Source organism: Eucalyptus grandis, chromosome 3, assembly GCF_016545825.1.
Source record: "Eucalyptus grandis isolate ANBG69807.140 chromosome 3, ASM1654582v1, whole genome shotgun sequence".
NCBI lineage: Eukaryota > Viridiplantae > Streptophyta > Magnoliopsida > Myrtales > Myrtaceae > Eucalyptus > Eucalyptus grandis.
The window spans coordinates 49,395,191-49,415,115 of NC_052614.1; the positions used below are offsets into that span (position 1 = coordinate 49,395,191).

The 19,925-nt window shown below is 38.3% G+C and overlaps 1 protein-coding gene across 1 annotated transcript; it reads left to right on the forward strand.

Moving 5' to 3' along the window:
• The first annotated feature begins 8,397 nt into the window (after positions 1 to 8,397).
• Positions 8,398 to 9,420, forward strand: LOC104439818 (adenylate isopentenyltransferase). The gene has a single exon (XM_010052832.2). The coding sequence runs from the start codon at positions 8,432 to 8,434 to the stop codon at positions 9,362 to 9,364; it is 933 nt and encodes a 310-aa protein (XP_010051134.2). The 5' UTR covers positions 8,398 to 8,431; the 3' UTR covers positions 9,365 to 9,420.
• Positions 9,421 to 19,925: the final 10,505 nt, after the last annotated feature.

Sequence of the window (19,925 nt, forward strand, 5' to 3'; positions counted from 1 at the left end):
TGCATGTCGATTTATTAAAAAAAAAAGGTAGGTTATTATTTTCAAATGACATAAAAAATTTCCAATTTATTTCGGATTTCAGTTAAGTACCAGGAAATATGATCATTCTCAAGAAGATGATTTATTGGAATTTTTTTCTAAACTTGTCGAATTTTTCACGAAATAAATGGAGCTGTAATATAATGTCGGCTTGAATAGAGATGTAGTGCCTAGTTTTCTTGAAGTTTTTTTTGAGACCTTTCTTTGGTGATGGGAAGAACCCTCTTGTGAAATTTTTGGTCTTAGTAACACTAAACACCTTACCAGGTGAACTGACTAATTTGCCCTTATTACATCACATGTGCTGTATTTGTTATGACGGGAAATCGGAGATAGAATTCTGGCTCGAACGTCCTCCCATGTGAAAAAGCAGACCTAATGAAGTAGAAAAGAAATGATAGAACATTGACTGAGACAACCATGAAATTACAGGAGGCAGACAAATTATAATAAAACCAACTGCTTGTCGTGCCAAACATAATAGTGAGAACAAGCATTTTAGAATGATGATCATCCTTATTTATCTTCATAATCGAGTAGAAAAGGTAGTGTTTGGGTTCAATTTAGTTTCGCTATTTTAATAAACAATATGATCTCTTTATACTTTTGTTTGTGTTTTTTTTTCTTGTTTGGCTAAGAATTTGATTAATTTTTTCCCATTATATTGAGTTTTATTGAAAAGATATTTTAGCAATACAATCAGTCTGCGTTTGGCTGTCAACTCAAGCTATTTTTCTCATGGGACCCAAACTCGTCTAACCCAAACCAACAATCTGATTACGATTTATTTAGCGTTTGGGTTGCCTAGGAATTTGAAACGTAACTTGCTTTTCAATCGAGGGTATAGTGATTGTTTAGTTACATTGAAGATTATATGCATAAATATATTATGAGCAAGACTTTGCAAAGTAGGTTGGAGTATATATCACGAGGGTGTAGTGATTGAATAATCGCAAGATCAGGTATATACAACTGACAAATTAAGTAATTTGTCTGAAAATGGAAGCTTGGTTCCCTTTTGGTTAGATATTATATTGTTTAGTGTACTAAGACCGTCATAAGCATATATACAAAAGAATTATGTTTGATGTTGATCAAGAAACTGAAACACTCATTGTATAGAACATTAGTATCCTTCCAATATCACATTTCTACAGACTCCTTATATTTCTTTATTTGAAATTCACATGCAGAAAGGGGCTTTCAGGCCGGAGAAGAGCAATGTTCAAGTGTTGAAACACAATTCAAGTCGTATGTCGAGTAGATTCGAAAACTGTCTAATGCAACCTATGACGGCTTGGTACCTAGACTTGTTCTTCCAAACCATCACATTGGCAATGGATTGATGTATAGAGAAGTCACATGCTTTTTATACATGGTTCCAACATGAGTGTAGAGATCCTTTTCATCTTGACACACCACATGCATGGCTAGTGTAAAATTGAGAAATCGCACCAGGAGTAGCTTGGGGACAACAGTCGGACAGCGCAACCCTTCGTTAATGTCCTTCCATGCATCGGCCACTTGTTTATGGAGTTCCTCCTTAAGCTCTTCCTCCAGATCTCCATATTGTTTCATGAAAAACTCCATTGAAGATGCGCTATGACCTCTTTGTCGTTCAAACTATAAACAAATATCTTGTGGAAATTATTTTTTCCCCTATTGATAAAATCTATTGGACAAACTTTAGATAAATTAATGTTGTTCGCTAGTATAGCATTTATATACCTTGTGTCCGGTGATGTCATCCATGAGCTGATCGACTACTTTCACAGCCTTCACCATCTTGGGGTTGCTGTATAACAACTAGTCAAAAGCATCTTTTGTTGTAACATCTCCCATTCTTAGCAACAACGTCACCAATAGCAATTCAATAATAGAGGTTGCTAATGCAATGGGTATGTACTCCTCCATCATCGGTACGTGATTTTGGTGGAACCATTTGGCTTGGTGAAGTACGCTCTCACTTGATTTTTCATCTAAGGATTCATTATCAAACACAAAGCCATGTCAATATTCAAACTTCAATGTGTTCGGTGGACTTAAATATATGACAGTCTCTCATCCCTATCCAAAACTCGATATCTTGTTGCCAGTGGATGGAATAAAATTGCATTTGATTGATATAACCTCAAGTGGCTAGCATGGTGACGGCGGCAATCAACCGGGCAAGGTTCGAGCTCACTGGCCTCAGGTGAGCTTGAGGTCATCGATGAGTGGTGCGCGCCTCACCAACTTCTATCTAGTGAGGCTCAAGCTCACCAAATTTAACGAGACTCAAGTTGGTCAGCATCAAGCGAGGCTCAAGCTTGCCGATTTGGCGAGCTTGGCATCCGGCGAGTTGTGGCCGGCCAAAGAAAAATAAGAAAGAGAAAAACTAATAAAACATTAATTTTTTTAAATAAAATAAAAATATTAAATATTTGATTTTTTTTAAATCAAAAAATTTGTGCATTAATTTGTATTGCATGAAAGTGTTTTAGCAATACCATTTTTTTTTTTGGTATTGCATCATGCAATACAAAAGAATGATTTTTCACATATAAACAAATATTATTTTCATGTCAATTATTAATTTATCAAACTTTTTTATCAAGAATTCTTCAAAAGTATTTGAATTTAAAGGTTTCTGACATTTTTTTTATTTTTTATTTTTACTAATTTGTTGACATTGTCAACCAAAGGAAAGAAAAATAAAATAAAATAAAAGGGAAAAAAGGAAGAAAAGTTGAAGAAGAAAGGGCCAAAAATCTGATCGCGGGAGAGAGAGCGGTGGGAGAGGTGGGGCCCAGGAGGGGCGGAAGGCTTCCGACGCGCGGTGGAACCGGGCGACACGTGTCGCCCGGTGAATGAGATGAGATTTGGACACGCTGGCCTCTTTCTCCTGTCCAGTCCAGTAGTATTTCCTCCTTCGGCCTTCGGGGCTTGCCGGGGATGTGCTGTCGAAGTAAGTATACAGCTGTAGGAAAATCGCCACCTTCTCCTTCTCCTGATGCTATAATGAGGAAAGCCGCATTTGGGGAGATGTTTCCGGCTCGGACAATACCGCCACCAGCGGTTTTCGCTTTCCCCATGTTACGTGAACCAAGCCTACAGATCGCCGACGCGTGGCATACGAATCCGTATAGGCAATTTTGGGTGGGGAGTCGGGCAGCCGGTCTCTTCTTCTTTTCTGTTATTTTATTTTATTTTATTTTATTTTGACAAAATGCATAGGACTTTAAAGACAATATAAGATATGAAAGAGAGAACTTGAAAATAGCCACTTTCTTTTTGTTCCTTATCTAATCTTTTGTGATTTGCACATTGTTCCCTTCTTCCTAGGTGCATTATTCTTTGACAATTCAACGTGCCGTATATGGATATTATGTAAAGTTTTAGGGCATGTAGCAGTAATGAAAAGAGAGAAAAAGATTGAAAGGAGTGGAAAAATGCGAAGAAAAATGAAAGCGACAAAGGTGACAAAATAGAAGGTTAATATAGATTATATATAATATACATATATAGTGAAAAAATGTTGAACCCTAACACTATTATTCGGATTGATAAGTCCATGATGTGAAACCCTAAACTTGTGGTTTCCTTTCTTGCACGAGAAATGAGATTAAAAGGGCATAGTGATAGCACCACTCCGCTTATGAACGTTGTTTGCATAGTTAACATTCCCTACCATATCATTTAAAATACATAATATTCATTCATTTTGTCTACATATCTTTCTAAATAATAGTTTGAAGAAAACCCAATGGCAATGGATGCTGACATGCTTCGCTTTGGCTTAGTGAATCTATGTTCCTTACATTTTCTGCAATTTATTTACTATTTTGATTATTGATCGTTATTTTTCTGATTATGCACTTGTATGATTACCATTCAGATGTAAGCAATATAAGATAAAAGGGATAATTACTGCATGCAAAGCATTTTCCAAATAATTTTATGAAAGTGAAAGAGTCTCTATGGTCTAAACAAGCTAGTTGGAAGTTGGATTCTAATTGAATGAAGTATTATCAATAAAGGAAAAAAGGGAAAGAAATAAATTAGCCATTCAAATAAATATCAATAATACATAATATCTCAAAAAAAAATTAATAAGCAACTTTCTTTTTATACACCAGTTAACATGCTTCCATCTTTATCCTTACCAGATGTTATCTACCTTCATAATGAATAATGATTCAAAATTTTCCTATTGAAAACAAAAGATTTCGAAGAGGTGATATTTATATTATGAACTACGGAAATTCATAGCATATAACTCATAAGCATAAAATCTTTTTTGAGCTTTGTCCAACGGGTGGATTAGTTTTTAAAATTCAAGTTAGATAATACTTTTTACACAAGTTATTCATTATCATAAGAAGTTTCACAATTTACGCAACATAAGGTCCGAAATAAAATCACAAGGTGCGAAGTGCAATTCTTGAGAATTATTTTACCGATCTTCGAAGTTCAATATTTATTTTTCTTAATCAAGACAATTACTTTTAAGATTAGAAGGAAGAAATTACACGTTTCTTCTTATAATCCCTCAAAAGCTCGCTCAAAATCTCACTCTCTCTCGTCGCTGTCTGTCCACCCAGAGAGAAAGAGAGAGGAGAGAGATTGAACTCTTCTAATAATCTCTACATTCTCCTTCTACCTTAGTCGAGTACAGCTCAGGCTTTCTTTTTCTTTTTTTTTTCCCCTTTTTTTAACTACCAAAGAAGAGAAATCCCGTTCTCTCACACGAAACGTCCAGCTAGTTGTTCGTGCTCTACAGGGCTTGCCAGCATCAAGCGGATTCATGCAAAACGGCCGTCTCACGTCCGTGGGACCTCCCGGCATCTGTCCAACCATCATCATCACATCATTCCACCAATCATCTCCTCCAATTCATTACGCCTTTATTAACATAGACGAAAGGACAGATCTTTGGTCAAACGAAGAAAGTGCAGGTGGTGGGTGGCTGAAGCTTCGAGAAATTGGAAAGTGGTGATATTCATTCTGTAGTGGAAGGAACAGTGTATGGGAATAGATATGAGCAGGTCTTTAAAATATTCAATAAGAGAAAATAGGTGGGAGATCTGCCTTGGAGTGAAAGACTTGCCTATGGCACATCTCCCTAGTTAGACTCACCTCGGAAGAAAAGTTTGGATGAGAATTGGGGGTCTTACGAGGAAAAAGTAAAACCCTCGGGGGCTTAATGAAAGACTGCTATGTTAACTAGCTTGATGAGGCTGTCTAATTAACCCTACCCAGCATCCATCCGTCAGGGCTGGTGCTGCAAAGCACCTATTGTCTTGCCTGCCTTGCAGCAATCCTCGTAACTGGATGGCACGATGGTACCCTTGGTTAGAAGGATTGCCTTCGAAAGGAAAAGATCGTGGGATATTGATTTCTCGATTAGAAGAGAAAGTCGAGAGCTCCACCAGTGGTCCGGCTTCCTTTAATCGTAGTATTACAATTCTTCTGTATTTGTTTTGGTCAAATGATCCTTCGGCCTTTGCATGCGTTAAATAAATTACAATGTTCCAAAATATATACAAAAAAAAAAAAAAAAAAAAAAAAAGATGGGAGATGTCGCAATAGAGAACAATCATTAGGGGCAAAAGAGTAATTTGGAAAGATAGAGGAGAATTACAATATTACCATTGACAAAATCATGTGCTTGGCACTCGCAAATAGAAAAAAAGGAGGAAGGGTTAACGACTTAGGGAGTTTTGCATAAAGGGTGAAATTTTGGGAGTACATGTGTACTGCTCTAAATTTTCATGTGAAATTAATGTAAGTTTTTTTTTTTAAAATCAAAACCGCTCCCTAATTCCTACAACCATAAGATATTAAACATATGTTGTAGATTTTATGTACTTTCATAGTTAAAGTCCTATTCAACGACTAGTGCAAATCTAAAAACATCATACATGGAAGGCGTGCATCAATTAGATTAGTATAGTTGTTTTTATTTAAAAACCCCGTCCTCTAACCTCTTCTTCGTATTATATTGTTTATAGATAATAACAAACTTAGATAACAAAATTCACTGAAATAATTTCACGGGATTATAAAATTACTTTACTATGGAATTATTTTATTGCCAAAATTCGCTTTGATCTTGTTTTATGAAACCCTATTCATATAGGTGCACCCACAGCAAGTTGAGAACAACTTACAACCTATCACAAACTAAATTTTGCATGGACTTCATGCAATTAATTGGTGTTCCACATAATGAAGAGAAACATAAGATTGCTTTATCTAATTACGGAGAAGGCATGGATGGATAGGGTAATTAGGAAAAAAATGTACAGAAAAATAACAAAAAGAATAAGCATTATAATCCATTTTTACATCCAATCAGCTATTGAAGGAAAGATTAATAAACATTATACTCTTATGATGGAAAGTTAACTGCTTTCTGCTGCTGATTGCAACTTTGAGTGCCAACTTGGTCCTCTTTGCCTTCTCTCGGCGCTCGTCATCCCTAGGCTTAATCGACGGGACGACAACCTTGCCTTTCTCTCCTTGCCGGCGTTGCAGCAGCGACATCCCCTGGTGTAGGATCGCCAAAGCACCGTTGCTAATTCTTGCTCTACGCGTCGCGGTGCCGTCATCACACTTTAACCTTCGTGCCTAGGCTGCACTCGGGGTTTCTCCTTCGAAGATTGAAAGACGCCTGTCGACTCCTTCCGTAGCACCACGGCAAGTTCTTGTGCCCATCATCTAGTCGTGATGCCCACCAATTCTCTCGACGAAGCTTTGGCACCTCACCTTGTGTGCCCAATAGTTTCGTTGATCATTGCCGATCATCACCCTCGTCGCACTGACCAATCACCAGCCCTCTCTACATCGCGCTAAACACCGGCACTCGGTAAGTCGAGGTAAGTGTAATCTTGTAGTTTATTTTTGACAATATAGTTTGTTTTGATGCATGTTATTTAGTCGAATGACTTAGGTTTTCATGATTCGATTATTTCCCTGCATTAACTGAGGCGTATTGGGCCTTTGAACCTTAGACACTAAGGTCGGATCCTAATACACATAGTTCAAAATTAATACATAGTTCATAAGATCACATTATAGTCCTAGAATTTAATTTGCTATTTTCATAGAATGAAAATAAAAATAAAAATAGCACTTCATATTGATCAGTCTCATAGGATTAGTACATAATAGTCTTAGAATAGAAAATGCATGCACATTTAATAGGCTATAGAGGGCATTTGTCTTTCTGTTAAGGAAAAGAACAAAAATACATTAGAAAGTCTCGTGTAGATTGCATAGTTAACATTCCATATCATATCATTTAAAATTCATCATGCACAACATTCATTCATTTTGTCTGCATATCTTCCTGACTAATAGTTTGAAGAAAATCTAGTGGTGATGGATAGTGACATGCTTTTTCTTTTGGCTTAGTGAATCCAAGTTCCTTGAATTTTTTGTAGTCTATTTACTACTTTGATTATTGGATGTTATTTTTCTGATTATGCACTCATATGATTACCACTTATAAGTTAGTGGTATTGGATAAAATGGATAAAGACCGGCTGCAAAGAATTTTAAAAATAATTTTATGAAGGTGAAAGAGTCTTTGTTGTCAAAACAAGACAATTTGGAAGTTGGATTCTACTTGAACAAAGTTTTATCGATAGAGAGAAAAAAAAAAAAGGGAAAGAAATAAAATAGCAATTAAAAAAATCAATAATACATAATTTCTTAAAAAGAAATAACTTTGTTTTTCCATTATTATTCTTATCTAACATCATCTACCTCCATAACATATAATGATTCAAAATTTTCGCATTGAAAATTATAGAAGATTTTGAAGAGAAGATATTTATATTAGGAAGTACGGAAATTTGGAGGATGTAACTTGTAAGCATAAAATCTTTTATTCTCTAGGTTGGTTAGTTTTTAAACTTCACATTTGATAATACTTTTTTACATGAGTTATTTATTATTGTAAGAAATAATCGACAATTTAAGCAACATAAGGTCCAAAATAAAGTTACAAGGTGCGAAGGGCAAATTTGGGAATTATTGTTTTACTGAAATTCGCAGTTTAATATTTATTTTTCCCTTAGTTAAGGCAATTATTTTTTAAAATCAGAAGGAAGAAATTAGACGTTGCGTGATACAATACTCGAAAGCCCGCTTGAAGTCCTCTCTCTGTATCTCTTCCCTTGTGGGAGAAGGAAACAGCTCAGCATTTTTTTTTTTCCTTTTTTCTTTTACTACAAAAGAAGAAGAGGATCTCGCCCTCCGCTCTTCTCCTTGCGAAACGCCTTAGCCCTAAAACCCACCACCCTCCCTTCGCTCAAAAGCTTCAAAACCCTCACCTCCTTCCTTTTCCATCCTCTCTTCACTTCCCACCAACAACCACTACCACGACCCCGCCCGTCGTTCCCCGATGGTCTCCTCCTCCTCCTTAGCCGGCCACGGCCGCCCCAAGGTGGTCGTCATCATGGGCGCCACCGGGTGTGGCAAGTCCCGCCTCTCCATCGACCTCGCCTCCCACTTCCGTTCCGCCGAGGTCATCAACTCTGATAAGATGCAAGTCTACCGGGGCCTCGACATCACCACCAACAAGATCCCCTGGGCCGACCGCCGCGGCGTCCGCCATCACCTCCTCGGCTCCCTCGACCCGAATGACGGGGAGATGACCCCGTCGCAGTTCTGCTTCATCGGCCACAAAACCATCTCCAGCATCGCCTCCCGCGGGAATCTCACCATCCTCGTCGGTGGTTCCAACTCCTTCATCCACGCTCTCCTGGCGGATCAGTTCGACCCGGAGGCAGAAGCGAGACCCGAGCTGAGGTATGACTGTTGCATTCTGTGGGTCCACGTGTCGCCGCCCGTCCTGCAGAAGGGCCTGCCGAAGCGCGTGGATGGAATGCTCCGCATGGGCGCTTTCGATGAGCTCGCCGGATACTACGACCTGCGCCGGACCGACCCGGGGGCTTGGGCCGGGCTGAGGAAGGCCATAGGCGTGCGCGAGTTCGACCGATATTTCGAGAAGTACCCGCCGCTGAGGGGGCACGCGTGGGGGCAGGAAGATGCAATGGAGCGGGACGACGATCCGGAGCGGGAGGGTGCATACCAGGAGGCGCTAAGCGAGATAAAGGAGAACGCGAGCCAGCTGATAAGGCAGCAGATTGAGAAGATCAGTGAGCTGAGCAGGAGCGGGTGGAAGCTGCATAGGCTGGACGCGACGAAGGCCGTCCAGCTGGCGATGGCGCCCGAGGAGGAGGGCAGCGGTGGCGGCAGGTCGCGCGACGTTTGGGGGCTTGACGTCGTGGGGCCGAGCGTGAAGATTGTGAATCAGTTCTTGCAAGGGAACTAGGTGGCGTGTTCTCGGTCTTGATTTTTCTCTCTATCGTATGTTTAAGTGTCTGGGAAGGAAGGAGAGAGAGCGTCAGAGAAGTGGGCCCGGTTTTCGTCCTTTGTCTGCCCTCTCCATACACGTGGCGCTGTGTGAGTGGTCCGGGACCACGCTGACGTGGTGGTCCCGGACCACCCAATATTTTCTCGGATGGGAAGAGGTCAAAAAAACACTGAATTTCTGTCAGTAGGGGTGCGTAATATTGACGTCGAGCCCGCCAGCGGGCTCTTCTCCTTCTTATTATTATTGTTATTATTATTATTATTATTATTATTTTGCCCTTTTTGGGGCACTGTACTCAAATAATGTTTTGATATGCCTAGACTGCCAACGAAGTACGTAAATTTGTCTGTTTTTGTATATTTCGGCTGGCAAAAGGAAGGAAATTTTAAAACCGAGCCGGGGGGGGGTGGGGGCCACCACCGTCATCTGTTACCGCCGTGCCTATAAGCCCTTTGATGGGACTTGGTGCTAGCTGTAGCTATTGCCCCTCGCCTCAACTCTCTCTTCAGGTTCGAGCGCTCTTGTCGAGAGCTTCGCTCATGCATGCGAAGAAGAAGAGGAAGATGACGATGATGAAGAATAAAGAAACATGATTCGTTTTTAAAAAAGAAATTTTGGTGCGGAGGAGGAAGGGTGGGTTTTGCTTTTGTTAATATTATTTGGACATGACAGTGCCGACACCTGCTCGCCGCCGCCTCTTGTTCATGACCCACCTCCTAATCAAGACTTTATTGTGAGCCACATGGGGTTCGAGCAACCGAGACGCGAGTGTCCGAAACGAACCCACGAATCTTGTCTCGTACGTGGAAATTTTCAAAATTCATTACATGCGATCCGAAGTCCCGTGACAAGAAGAAGGCGAAATAACTCTCCTCGAATTTTATACCATTTCCGGACTTTTCGGCAATGCCCCGAATAGGAGAAAAAAGGAGGAGAAGAAGAGACCCGCTGCCCGACTCCACATGCCAGAAACCACACCCAAAATTGGCCGACGCGACCCGTGTCGAACCCAAATCGATCGAGCCAGCCCCCTCCGGACAGAGAGAGAGAAACCGGTGTTTTTGACCGCTTTAGAAATACGCAACAAACAGGAGAGAGAAAAATCAAGAACGAAGTGAAAGCAAACTTTCGAAGTCAAACCTACTAATCTTGGTGTTCGACTATCCTCTTTAGTATTTTTATTAGTGGAAGAACGGAAAAAGGCCAAAAACAAAAAAAAAAAAAAAAGAAGAGAGAGAGAGAGAGAGGACCGAAGGAAAACCCAAGTTTGAGAGAGAGAGATAGACGTGGGTGTGAAGAGAGGGATTAGCCCTTATTTTACAGTATGGAAATAGAGGGGCGGCGGGGCAGAGGGGAGGGATTAGTGATAAGATTCACGGTTGGGTTTTTGACATTTTCCGTTTTGTTCCCCCACTTGGTTCGTCTAGTTACCTGCGAGGATAACATCGAAAGTTGGTTTCCGCCTATGTTTGACAAGTTCTTGCGGGGCGTGGTGGGGTTCGACAGATGGATTTTTTAATCATACACATCTTTCGCCAAGGGAAAGGGATAATTACACGAGTTCAAACTCAAGTTCGACTTGTTGCTCAATTAGAAATAACTTCAACATCAATTGATTTTTTTTTCATTTTTACTTTCAATGGAATAAATGAGAATGCAATTAAATTTGTGCTTATTCCAAATCCTCATTTAAATAGACTAATAAGGGTTTCATGTGAAAGTTTATAGGAGTGGAATCGTCCATTTTACCATCAATGTTATCACTTTTCCATTGGGTCTATTTGCATCACATATTTTTTTGCCGTACCTCATATTTTTGTTTGCCCCTCTCATTGATTTGGTACTCATTCGTCCATGGTTATGTCTTTTGAATGTGCCACTAACGCGAGGTGGAAAGGAGATGGCAAACATAATAAATTACTTTTGGGAATGAGCCAATCCGGATTCATTTAGCATATTGACTCATGCATAAAATCGAGAATCACCACAAATTTATCTCCGATTTTCAACACGGGATATTTCACCTTCCAACATGATACTGAATTGAATATCTTGTCAAACACTACCGAAACTAGAGCTCATATGCAGCACATTTGCCTTTGTTTTGGAAATAGAAACGAAAAAAAATTAGCTTTATGTATAGTCTATCGCTAAAATACTCGTTAGTCAAATGCCGAGCGAGATACAAGATATAAGATTCTATTATAGCTACAATGTCCCCTCTCTTAATCAATTCCTAATTATATTGTGTATGTCTCTGAACAAAATTCAAGCACAGAATTAGTGGCCACTCGACGTGGCTTTATCACATGATTAGACATCTTAATCATACGCCAGAAGAGAACATTTGAGATTGTCTGCATGTTAACACTGAGTTTTATGGGGAAGAGTTTTGTGTAATCTCGAAAGACGCAATTTTAATCTGGTCATTAATCCAAAAATTAGTTGGCCGAGGATGCGTCAACCCTGCCATTCCTGCCTTTGTTTTATATGCACCTTAATTTAAGTGATCGAGGAGGTGTTAAAGAGAGAATCACGGTTGCGCCACCTTTCCGAAAATGTGCAAGTTCCCGTACTCTCCCGCGGGCCATCCTCCACGGATTGGACATTTGTAAGTAGTCACGCTAGCGACCGCGTTCTATCTTAATGGGGATGATTAAGCCTTTTTGATTAATAAGCGCTCTTTTCTTCTTCACTTATGGGGGAACAAGACATGAGTGGATGCGATGCTTGTCCTTTTGTACTCTGTGTTGGTAGTTTGTTCGTAAAATAAATTAAGAGATGGATTATCCCACATTGAAAAGATATGAGTTTGTGCATTGACGAGATTTACACTAATCAATGTTTATTATTTTTTATTTATTAAAATTTGGATTTATTCTTTTATAAAAATTAACTATAACGTTCTGTTGAAACAATGTGACTACTAACAAAAAAGTTACAATTATTTTTATTTATTAATTATTTTATTTGAAAATTTTCCTATCGTTTCAATGTAACCTTTTGAAGACGTCACTTTGCAACATTTTTTGAAAGGTTGCCTTTGTTCATTAAGATTGAGATAAGTACGTTAGTTTAATGTAAATCAAGTCTTTTCGAATTTTCTTTTCTATTCCAATTGTTTCCCTAAGAGACTTTGTATAAATACTATAATTGTTATCTAGTATTTTCAATTGAGACTTTGTTGTCTTCTAGAGCAAATTTGCTGGTGACAATTAACGTTATAAGGCAAATAATTTTTTAAAGAAAGTGATATCACACCTCAAAATCTATTTCATTGTTCAACCTTATTCGTTCGTGATATTTACCAAGCACTTTGTGTGTTCAGTGCATTTGTGCCTCATGGGGGTGGTGTTTATTTGGAAGAGACTTTAAGCTTTTTCCCTATATTTGACAAGATTTTGCGTGGTTATTATACATGACCCACCTCCGCCGTTATCAATTAGGTGATTAAGCTTTGAAAAATCACTGAGTATTTAAATTGGTGGCGATAGATGGAAAACTATGAATAGTGTATGTAACTTGCTCGTTACTTCTCTTGTTGCACGAGCGGGTAGATGCTTTTATGGAGGTGGTGCAAAAAGAACGTCAAAGCTTCAAGAGTATTCAGAGTCCTTGTCCGACGAAGGACGCGAAGACAAGTAACATAAGCATATTAAAATGGGGGAGAGCCCACCTACCAAGTTTACCCGCTTTTAGAGCAATGAAAATGGTGTTATGGAGATGAGAATGTTCTCGTCCGATCCCCCACTGCCCATCATATCGATTCCTTTTTTCTATTTAGGAGAAGGGCGGGGCGATTTAGAGTTTTGATCGAGGGAGCTCCAAACGTAGCACGCAAGCAAGTCACTTTGACCATTAGGAGCCATCAATTGACGCGATAAATCTGGCCAAAAAGTATACTTACTCCTCTTCCGAAATCAGCTTTCAAAGGATAGGGTTTGATCCCATACGTTCCCAAATATCAAGAAAAACGATCATCAGTGGCTACCGACTAAGCCATGTGGCGTAAATGGTGAGGCTCGGAAGGGATGGAGATGGGACAGCGGGGGTGTTCAAAACTCGTTGACCTAAGAAAGTAGGATGCCTTTTTACTAATCATCACTTAGTTTCGGTCGCCTTTCCATAACCCAACCCATACCCAGTCTGTCACGGCATGCGTAATAAAATTTCTAGAAGAGATATCAAATCTCTTTTTTTTTTTTTTTTTTGACAAACGATATCAAATCTCTTAGATAAATTTCTGAATAAAGAAATGTATTTGATTATGATTCAAAATTTCTATTTTTCAAATAAAAATTCATTTAATAATATGATAAAATTTCTATTTCTAGGGATAACGATAGTTGGTGTCCGATGGCCGACGACCGGCAACGGGTGGATGGAGTCCGATGGCCCGACGTTCGGTGGCAAGCGGTTGACGATTAGCAATGGGCGGCCGTAGTTCTACATTCGATGGTGGGTGGCTTGCATTTGAAATCTGGGTCCACCGCGAGTGGGTGGCCGACATTCGGTGTCCGGTGGTGGCGGCGGGTGGCCGACGGACATTTGGTGGTCGACAATGGGCGCTTGGCATCTCACAGCTGTGGGTGGGCAACGGGCGATGATGAGAGTAAATGATAAGAAGAGTTTTAATTTCTCGCTTTGTTCCAAAAATAGAAAAGTTAAAAATTTTAGTTTTTAATTTTTGCTCCAAATTTATTTCTGAATAGAAATCTATTCTAGAAAAATTATATTATATTATCAAATGAATTTCTGTTCTAAACTTATTCTAGGGAAAAGAAAAATAGAGAAATTGGGAAATATAAATTTTGTCATACGTGCCCTAAATGCCTATAGAGAAGAAAAAGAAAGAATCTGGCTTCTTCAATTGGAAAATGAATGATTTGAAAATCATTTTTTCGAAAATTAATTGTTTATATCACTTATAAAAATAGATGAACGATAAATAATTTCATCGTACATGAATATATTTAAGATAATGAATATATTTTTTATTTTCTAATTATTTTAGGCAGTACAAATGATCATTTTTAGGAAAATATTTTTCTTATCGTCGATTTTCTAGCGAAACAAACAGAGCCTAAAATTTATGATGATATATGATTTTGTCCAATATCAAGACTCAAATGTGATTATCAATCGATTGACGTAATAATTTCTAATACTCTACCAAGTTCATTCAAAGAAATTAAGGTCGAGCACCTTGATTTCAACGGGTTATGACTTTTGATTTGGGAAGAGTTAGGGAGCTCGTACACATACTTTAATATGTTCATTCACAGCTCAATACTATGGTTCCGTCTTGAAGACGCAGAAAGCCACATTTTTGTTTTTTAGTCGGAAGAGGCTGATAGCTAGTTTAAATTCTAAAAAAAAATTCTCACTTTCTTTGGTTCTTTGAATTCGACTCCCCAGCCACACGTCCATAGCTCATTTTCATGTTAAGTTACTAATTTACGGCTTCATTATATTCAAGATATAAATAAATTATATTTCTAATTTAGTTTTTTTAATATTTCAAATTTTAAATATATTTTTAGGAAAGTCCGAGCCTTTTGAACTCCTCAATCCGGAGCCTAAGAACTGATCAAGCCCAAACCTAACGGTCAGACAAGCTCGAAAGTTCAAATCTAGAGTAAAAAATCCAACTGGATTCATTTGGACTTATTCAGGATCCTAGGTCTTTCTACGTACTCCCAATTAAAAGTAAAAGTTAGAACTAGCAAGGATATTGCACATGGGTGACGGTCCCTGGCATGTATGGATGTACTTTTGATGTCTTGACAAATCTTAATGGCTGATAAAAACTGCACTAAAAAAATGAATGGGTGAGATTTATTGAGGCATCAAGAAGATCCATGTCCCTTGCGTGTATAGCCGACCTGACCGAGAGAGCTCGAAATCTAGATCTCCGGAAGAAAAATGAAGAATTGGTTGAAGAGGGTAGAACCAAAGAACCATCCAATGATGCATGTGGGACTGAGAACAACTAAAAAATAGGGCTTCACATTTATAAAAGCTACAAATCGGCGAATGGATGTTTTATTACAAAACAAAATCCTCTTTTTTTTTCCCCAAAGATCTTATTGCGTTTCTTTTACGAACCAAACTTTGACCGAACATAAGTTTTTTGTCCCATATATGATTGATTGATTTTTATGTCCATAAAAATATTAAAATGTTCCCAAGATCTTTCAAAAAATGCAGTATGATCTTTGCAAGAAAATGTTAGGATCATGGATTTTTTTAAACGAGCCTGTCTGCCCTGGCTGTGAAAGACTTGTTTACCTACTTATTACAGAACAATTTTTTTTTTTTTTTTTGGCCCCTTAAAGAGACGTGAAGGATTGTACTACCCATTTACGCAAATGTTCTCTCAAAATTTACTGTGTCAAGCGTTAAGGCCTTTGCTTGATCAAACGCCATTCTCACCTCCTATCCCCTTATCGTATCCTGTCGACTTTTTGTTTCCATACATGTATCTCGATCGTAGAAAGAGGAGAGAAGAAAGGAAGGAGAAAGGAGGAAGAAAAAGGCTTGTCAGCGTGAGGGTAATAAAGTAGGAAAATTTTCAATGATGTTGACAGTCACCATCCCCACAGATGGAGCTGAAAAGATCGCGACAGGGACCACGACAAATTTGGACTTTAACGTTGAATTTCTTGCCGTGTTCTCGAACCTTCCAAATGATAGTCCCTTTAATATTCCGAATGCCCGTTTGACGAAAATCCATGTGAGGGCGGGATCTCTAGATTTGATCGTGTGTGGGGCTTCCAGTCTAATTTTTTTTTTTTTTGGGTAAAAAAAAGCCCTTATTAATGCGTCCTAATTAATACATCAATTTAACCATCGAAGTTTACTTCAAAATGTCTCAAGAGAGAGGTGAAGGGTTTGAATCCCTACTTTTTCTGTGTTGGGATATGGATAATTTAGATTTAGGTGTGAGTTTCACCCCTACGCTGTAGGTGGCCGGGCAAAGTCGAGTCACCTAGAATAGAAATAAATTAAGACCACAAAAAAAAGTGTCAATTCAAGCACGCCCCAGTGAAAAGAAGTTGCCCTTTTTCTTATCTACTTGGGATGACGTCAGGGTTTCTTTTTTTTTTTTTTTTTTGTTAATATCATTAAAAACCCTAAATTGATAAATTTGTAATAAATTTATCTCAAATTATTTTTTTATCACAAAAAACCCCTAAACTGATACATTTTGAACAAATATACCATAAACTGGTATACTTGTGACAAATTTACCCACGATTAGTTTTCATTAAATTTTAACGTCAAATTACTAAGTTGAATGACACGTGACAATTGACTGAGATACCGGTTTGGGAATTTATTTTTTGTTTGTTACAGTTGTACTGATTTTGTGATTTTACGTAGTATTATAATGAAGTATATTTTTATTACAAATGTATAAATTTGGAGTTTTTGATAATCAAAAAATTAATTTGGGGATAAATTTGTCACAAATGTACTAGTTTGGGTTTATTTATTTATTTTTTTGTTATTTGGGGTAAATTTGTTATAAGTTTACCAGTTTGAGACTTTTCATAATAAAAAAAAAAGTTGAAGGTAAATTTGTCATAAGTATACTAGTTTGGAGTTTTTCGTGGTCAAAAAATTAGTTTTGAGTAAATTTTTCACAAGTATGCTAATTTGAAGTTTTTCGTGGTATAAACCCTTTTTTTTTGGGTCTAGAAATACAAAGTTTTATATCTTTGAACTCAAGAAACAAAGCCCGAGCAGTAAATATGGACCAATGTCTATACTATCCTATGTTCTTTGTTCCTCACTTTTTCCTACTACATTTTGAGGTTTTGCTGAGGTAATTTAGGTTATATAGGTCTTTCAAATCTCGATTGAAAACTCAGTGGATACAAGTTATTGGCTAAATCCAAAGCTAAGCCCAGTCCATCTTCATTTTCTTTCTCTATATGACTCACGTTGCAACAGAGGGGAAGACAGAACAAAGACAAAAGGAGAGAGAGGAAAGCTCATGGAAGAGGAAGGAAAAAGGGGAATATTTAGGCATGCTCATGATCCGGACGACTCATCAAGCCGAATCAACACCGTTTTGCAACGTTGGTAAGTGAATGAAGCCTCCAAACGTTTGTTCAAAGGAATTGTTAAAATTAGGGCTTGAAATTTGAGTTTAGGTAAATTCTAACTCGCTACGTTTGATTGGGGAGTTTTCAGGCGGCATATGTGTAAAAATGATAGTTTAGGATGTTGTGAAGTTATAACATTTTACCGATATAAATTTGAACTTAGAGTTTGCCTAGAATGAAATTTTCAAGTTGTCACGCATGCTGATCAAGTTCCGAACAATAACATTTGAGCTGAATTTTTACTGTTTTTGATGAGGTTTTGGGATGACTAAGTTGGGGTTTTTGTAATATATCAAAGAGGCTTTCTTTGTTTTGTCCACCCCTCCTGCTGCAACGTGAGTCATATAGAGAAAGAAAATGAAGATGGGCTCGGTTGGCCTTGGGTTTAACCAATAAAATATGGGGTTGGATTTATGGCCCATATATTACATTCGCAAAAGCCCCCAACAACGACCAAGAAAAGATATGGGCCTGGCATGAGGGTGTCAACCCCGTATTAAATTTTCACCCCCAAATGAAGATGGGCTCGGTTGGCCTTGGGTTTAACCAATAATATATTGGGTTGGATTTATGGCCCATATATTACATTCGCAGAAGCCCCCAACAACGACCAAGAAAAGATATGGGCCAGGCGTGAGGGTGTCAACCCCGTATTAAATTTTCACCCCCACATCACGATCAAGAACGGGCTTGGCTCAAGCTCGGCTCGCTGTTCTGTAATGGCAAAGGTTGGAAAGAAGAAGAAATGAGCTTTTTAATGGCTTCTGGTTTTGGTGCACATGTTTAGTGAGATCTCGGGGTGGTACTGTGTGGGGCTTGGTGGAATTAGCATGTGATAAGGTTCTCGAAAAGAATTCCAGGAAAATATAATTTACGCGTCTCTACTACGGACGCATGTTTAAATATCAGGTTTTATTTTCTAACAGTAGGCCCTTAAGCCTTTACCCAGCATTGCATTAGCATAAGGTAAGATGATCATCTTGTCGTCCATCCAGCCGAAAATCGTATGCTGTTGTCAGCATAACTTCTGAATTCATCTTGTTTTGTGCACTTTCTAAACTATCTCGGACTTCTAAGCGGCATGTGAAAAATAGGTAGAATTTGCATAGTAGCAAAAATATAATGAGCCAAAAGAATTTGCATAATTGCATCGTATTCTTTGCCAACATATGGTGATGGTGTGGTTTTATCCATGGGGCTCAAAGCTGCATCCATCTGGTTGTTCAATCTGCTCTTCAATATATGAGGAAAGCCACAGGAGAATCGCCACCTTCTCCTGATGCTATATGAGGAAAGCCACATCTGGGGGAGATGTTTCCGGCTCGGACAATACCGCCACCAGCGGTTTTCGCTTTCCCCCATGTTACGTGATCCAAGCCTATAGATCGCCGACGCGTGGCATACGAATCTGTATGGGCAATTTTGGGTGGGGGAGTCGGGCAGCGGGTCTCTTCTTCTTTTTTTGTTTTTTATTTTGACAACATGCATAGGACGTTAAAGACAATATAAGATATGAAGGAGAGAACTGGAAAATAGCCATTTTCTTTCTTTTTGTTCCTTGTCTAATCTTTTGTGATTTGCACATTGTTCCCTTCTTCCTAGGTGCATTATTCTTTGACAATTTACGTGCCATATACGGATGTTATATAAAGTTTTAGGGCATGTAACAGTAATGAAAAGAGAGAAAAAGATTGAAAGGAGTAGAAAAAATGCGAAGAAAAGTGAAAGTGACAAAGATGACAAAATAGAAGGTTAATATAGATTATATATATATATATATTATTTATTTATTTATTTATTTATAGTGAAAAAATGTTGAACCCTGACACCATTATTTGGATTGATAAATCCCTAATGTGAAACCCTAAACTTGTGGTTTCCTTTCTTGCACGACAAATGAGATTGGGAGGGCATCGCGCACCACTCCACTTATGAATGTCATTTTATATACCTCCTATTATAAGAAAAGAAAAGAAGGGGAAAGAACAAGAACAAAAATACGTTAGAAAGTCTCATGTAGATTGCATAGTTAACATTCCATAACATATCATTTAAGATTCATAATATTCATTCATTTTGTTTGCATATCTTCCTAAATAATAGTTTGAAGAAAACCTAGTGGTGATGGATAGTGACATGCTTCGCGTTGGCTTAGCAAATCCAAATTCCTAAAATTTTCTGCAATCTATTTAATACTTTGATTATTGGGCGTTATTTTTCTAAGTGTACACTCACATGATCACTGCTCATATGTAAGTGGTATAGGATAAAATGGATAAAGACTACATGCAAAGCATTTTCGAAATAATTTTATGAAGGTGAAAGAGTCTCCTTAGTCTAAACAAGATAGGTTGGAAGTTGGATTCTACTTGAATGAAGTATTATCAATAAAGGAAAAAAAAAGG

Coding starts and splice junctions, on each gene's coding strand:
- LOC104439818 (XM_010052832.2), top strand. CDS start 8,432: ATGGTCTCCTCCTCCTCCTTAGCCGGCCACGGCCGCCCCAAGGTGGTC.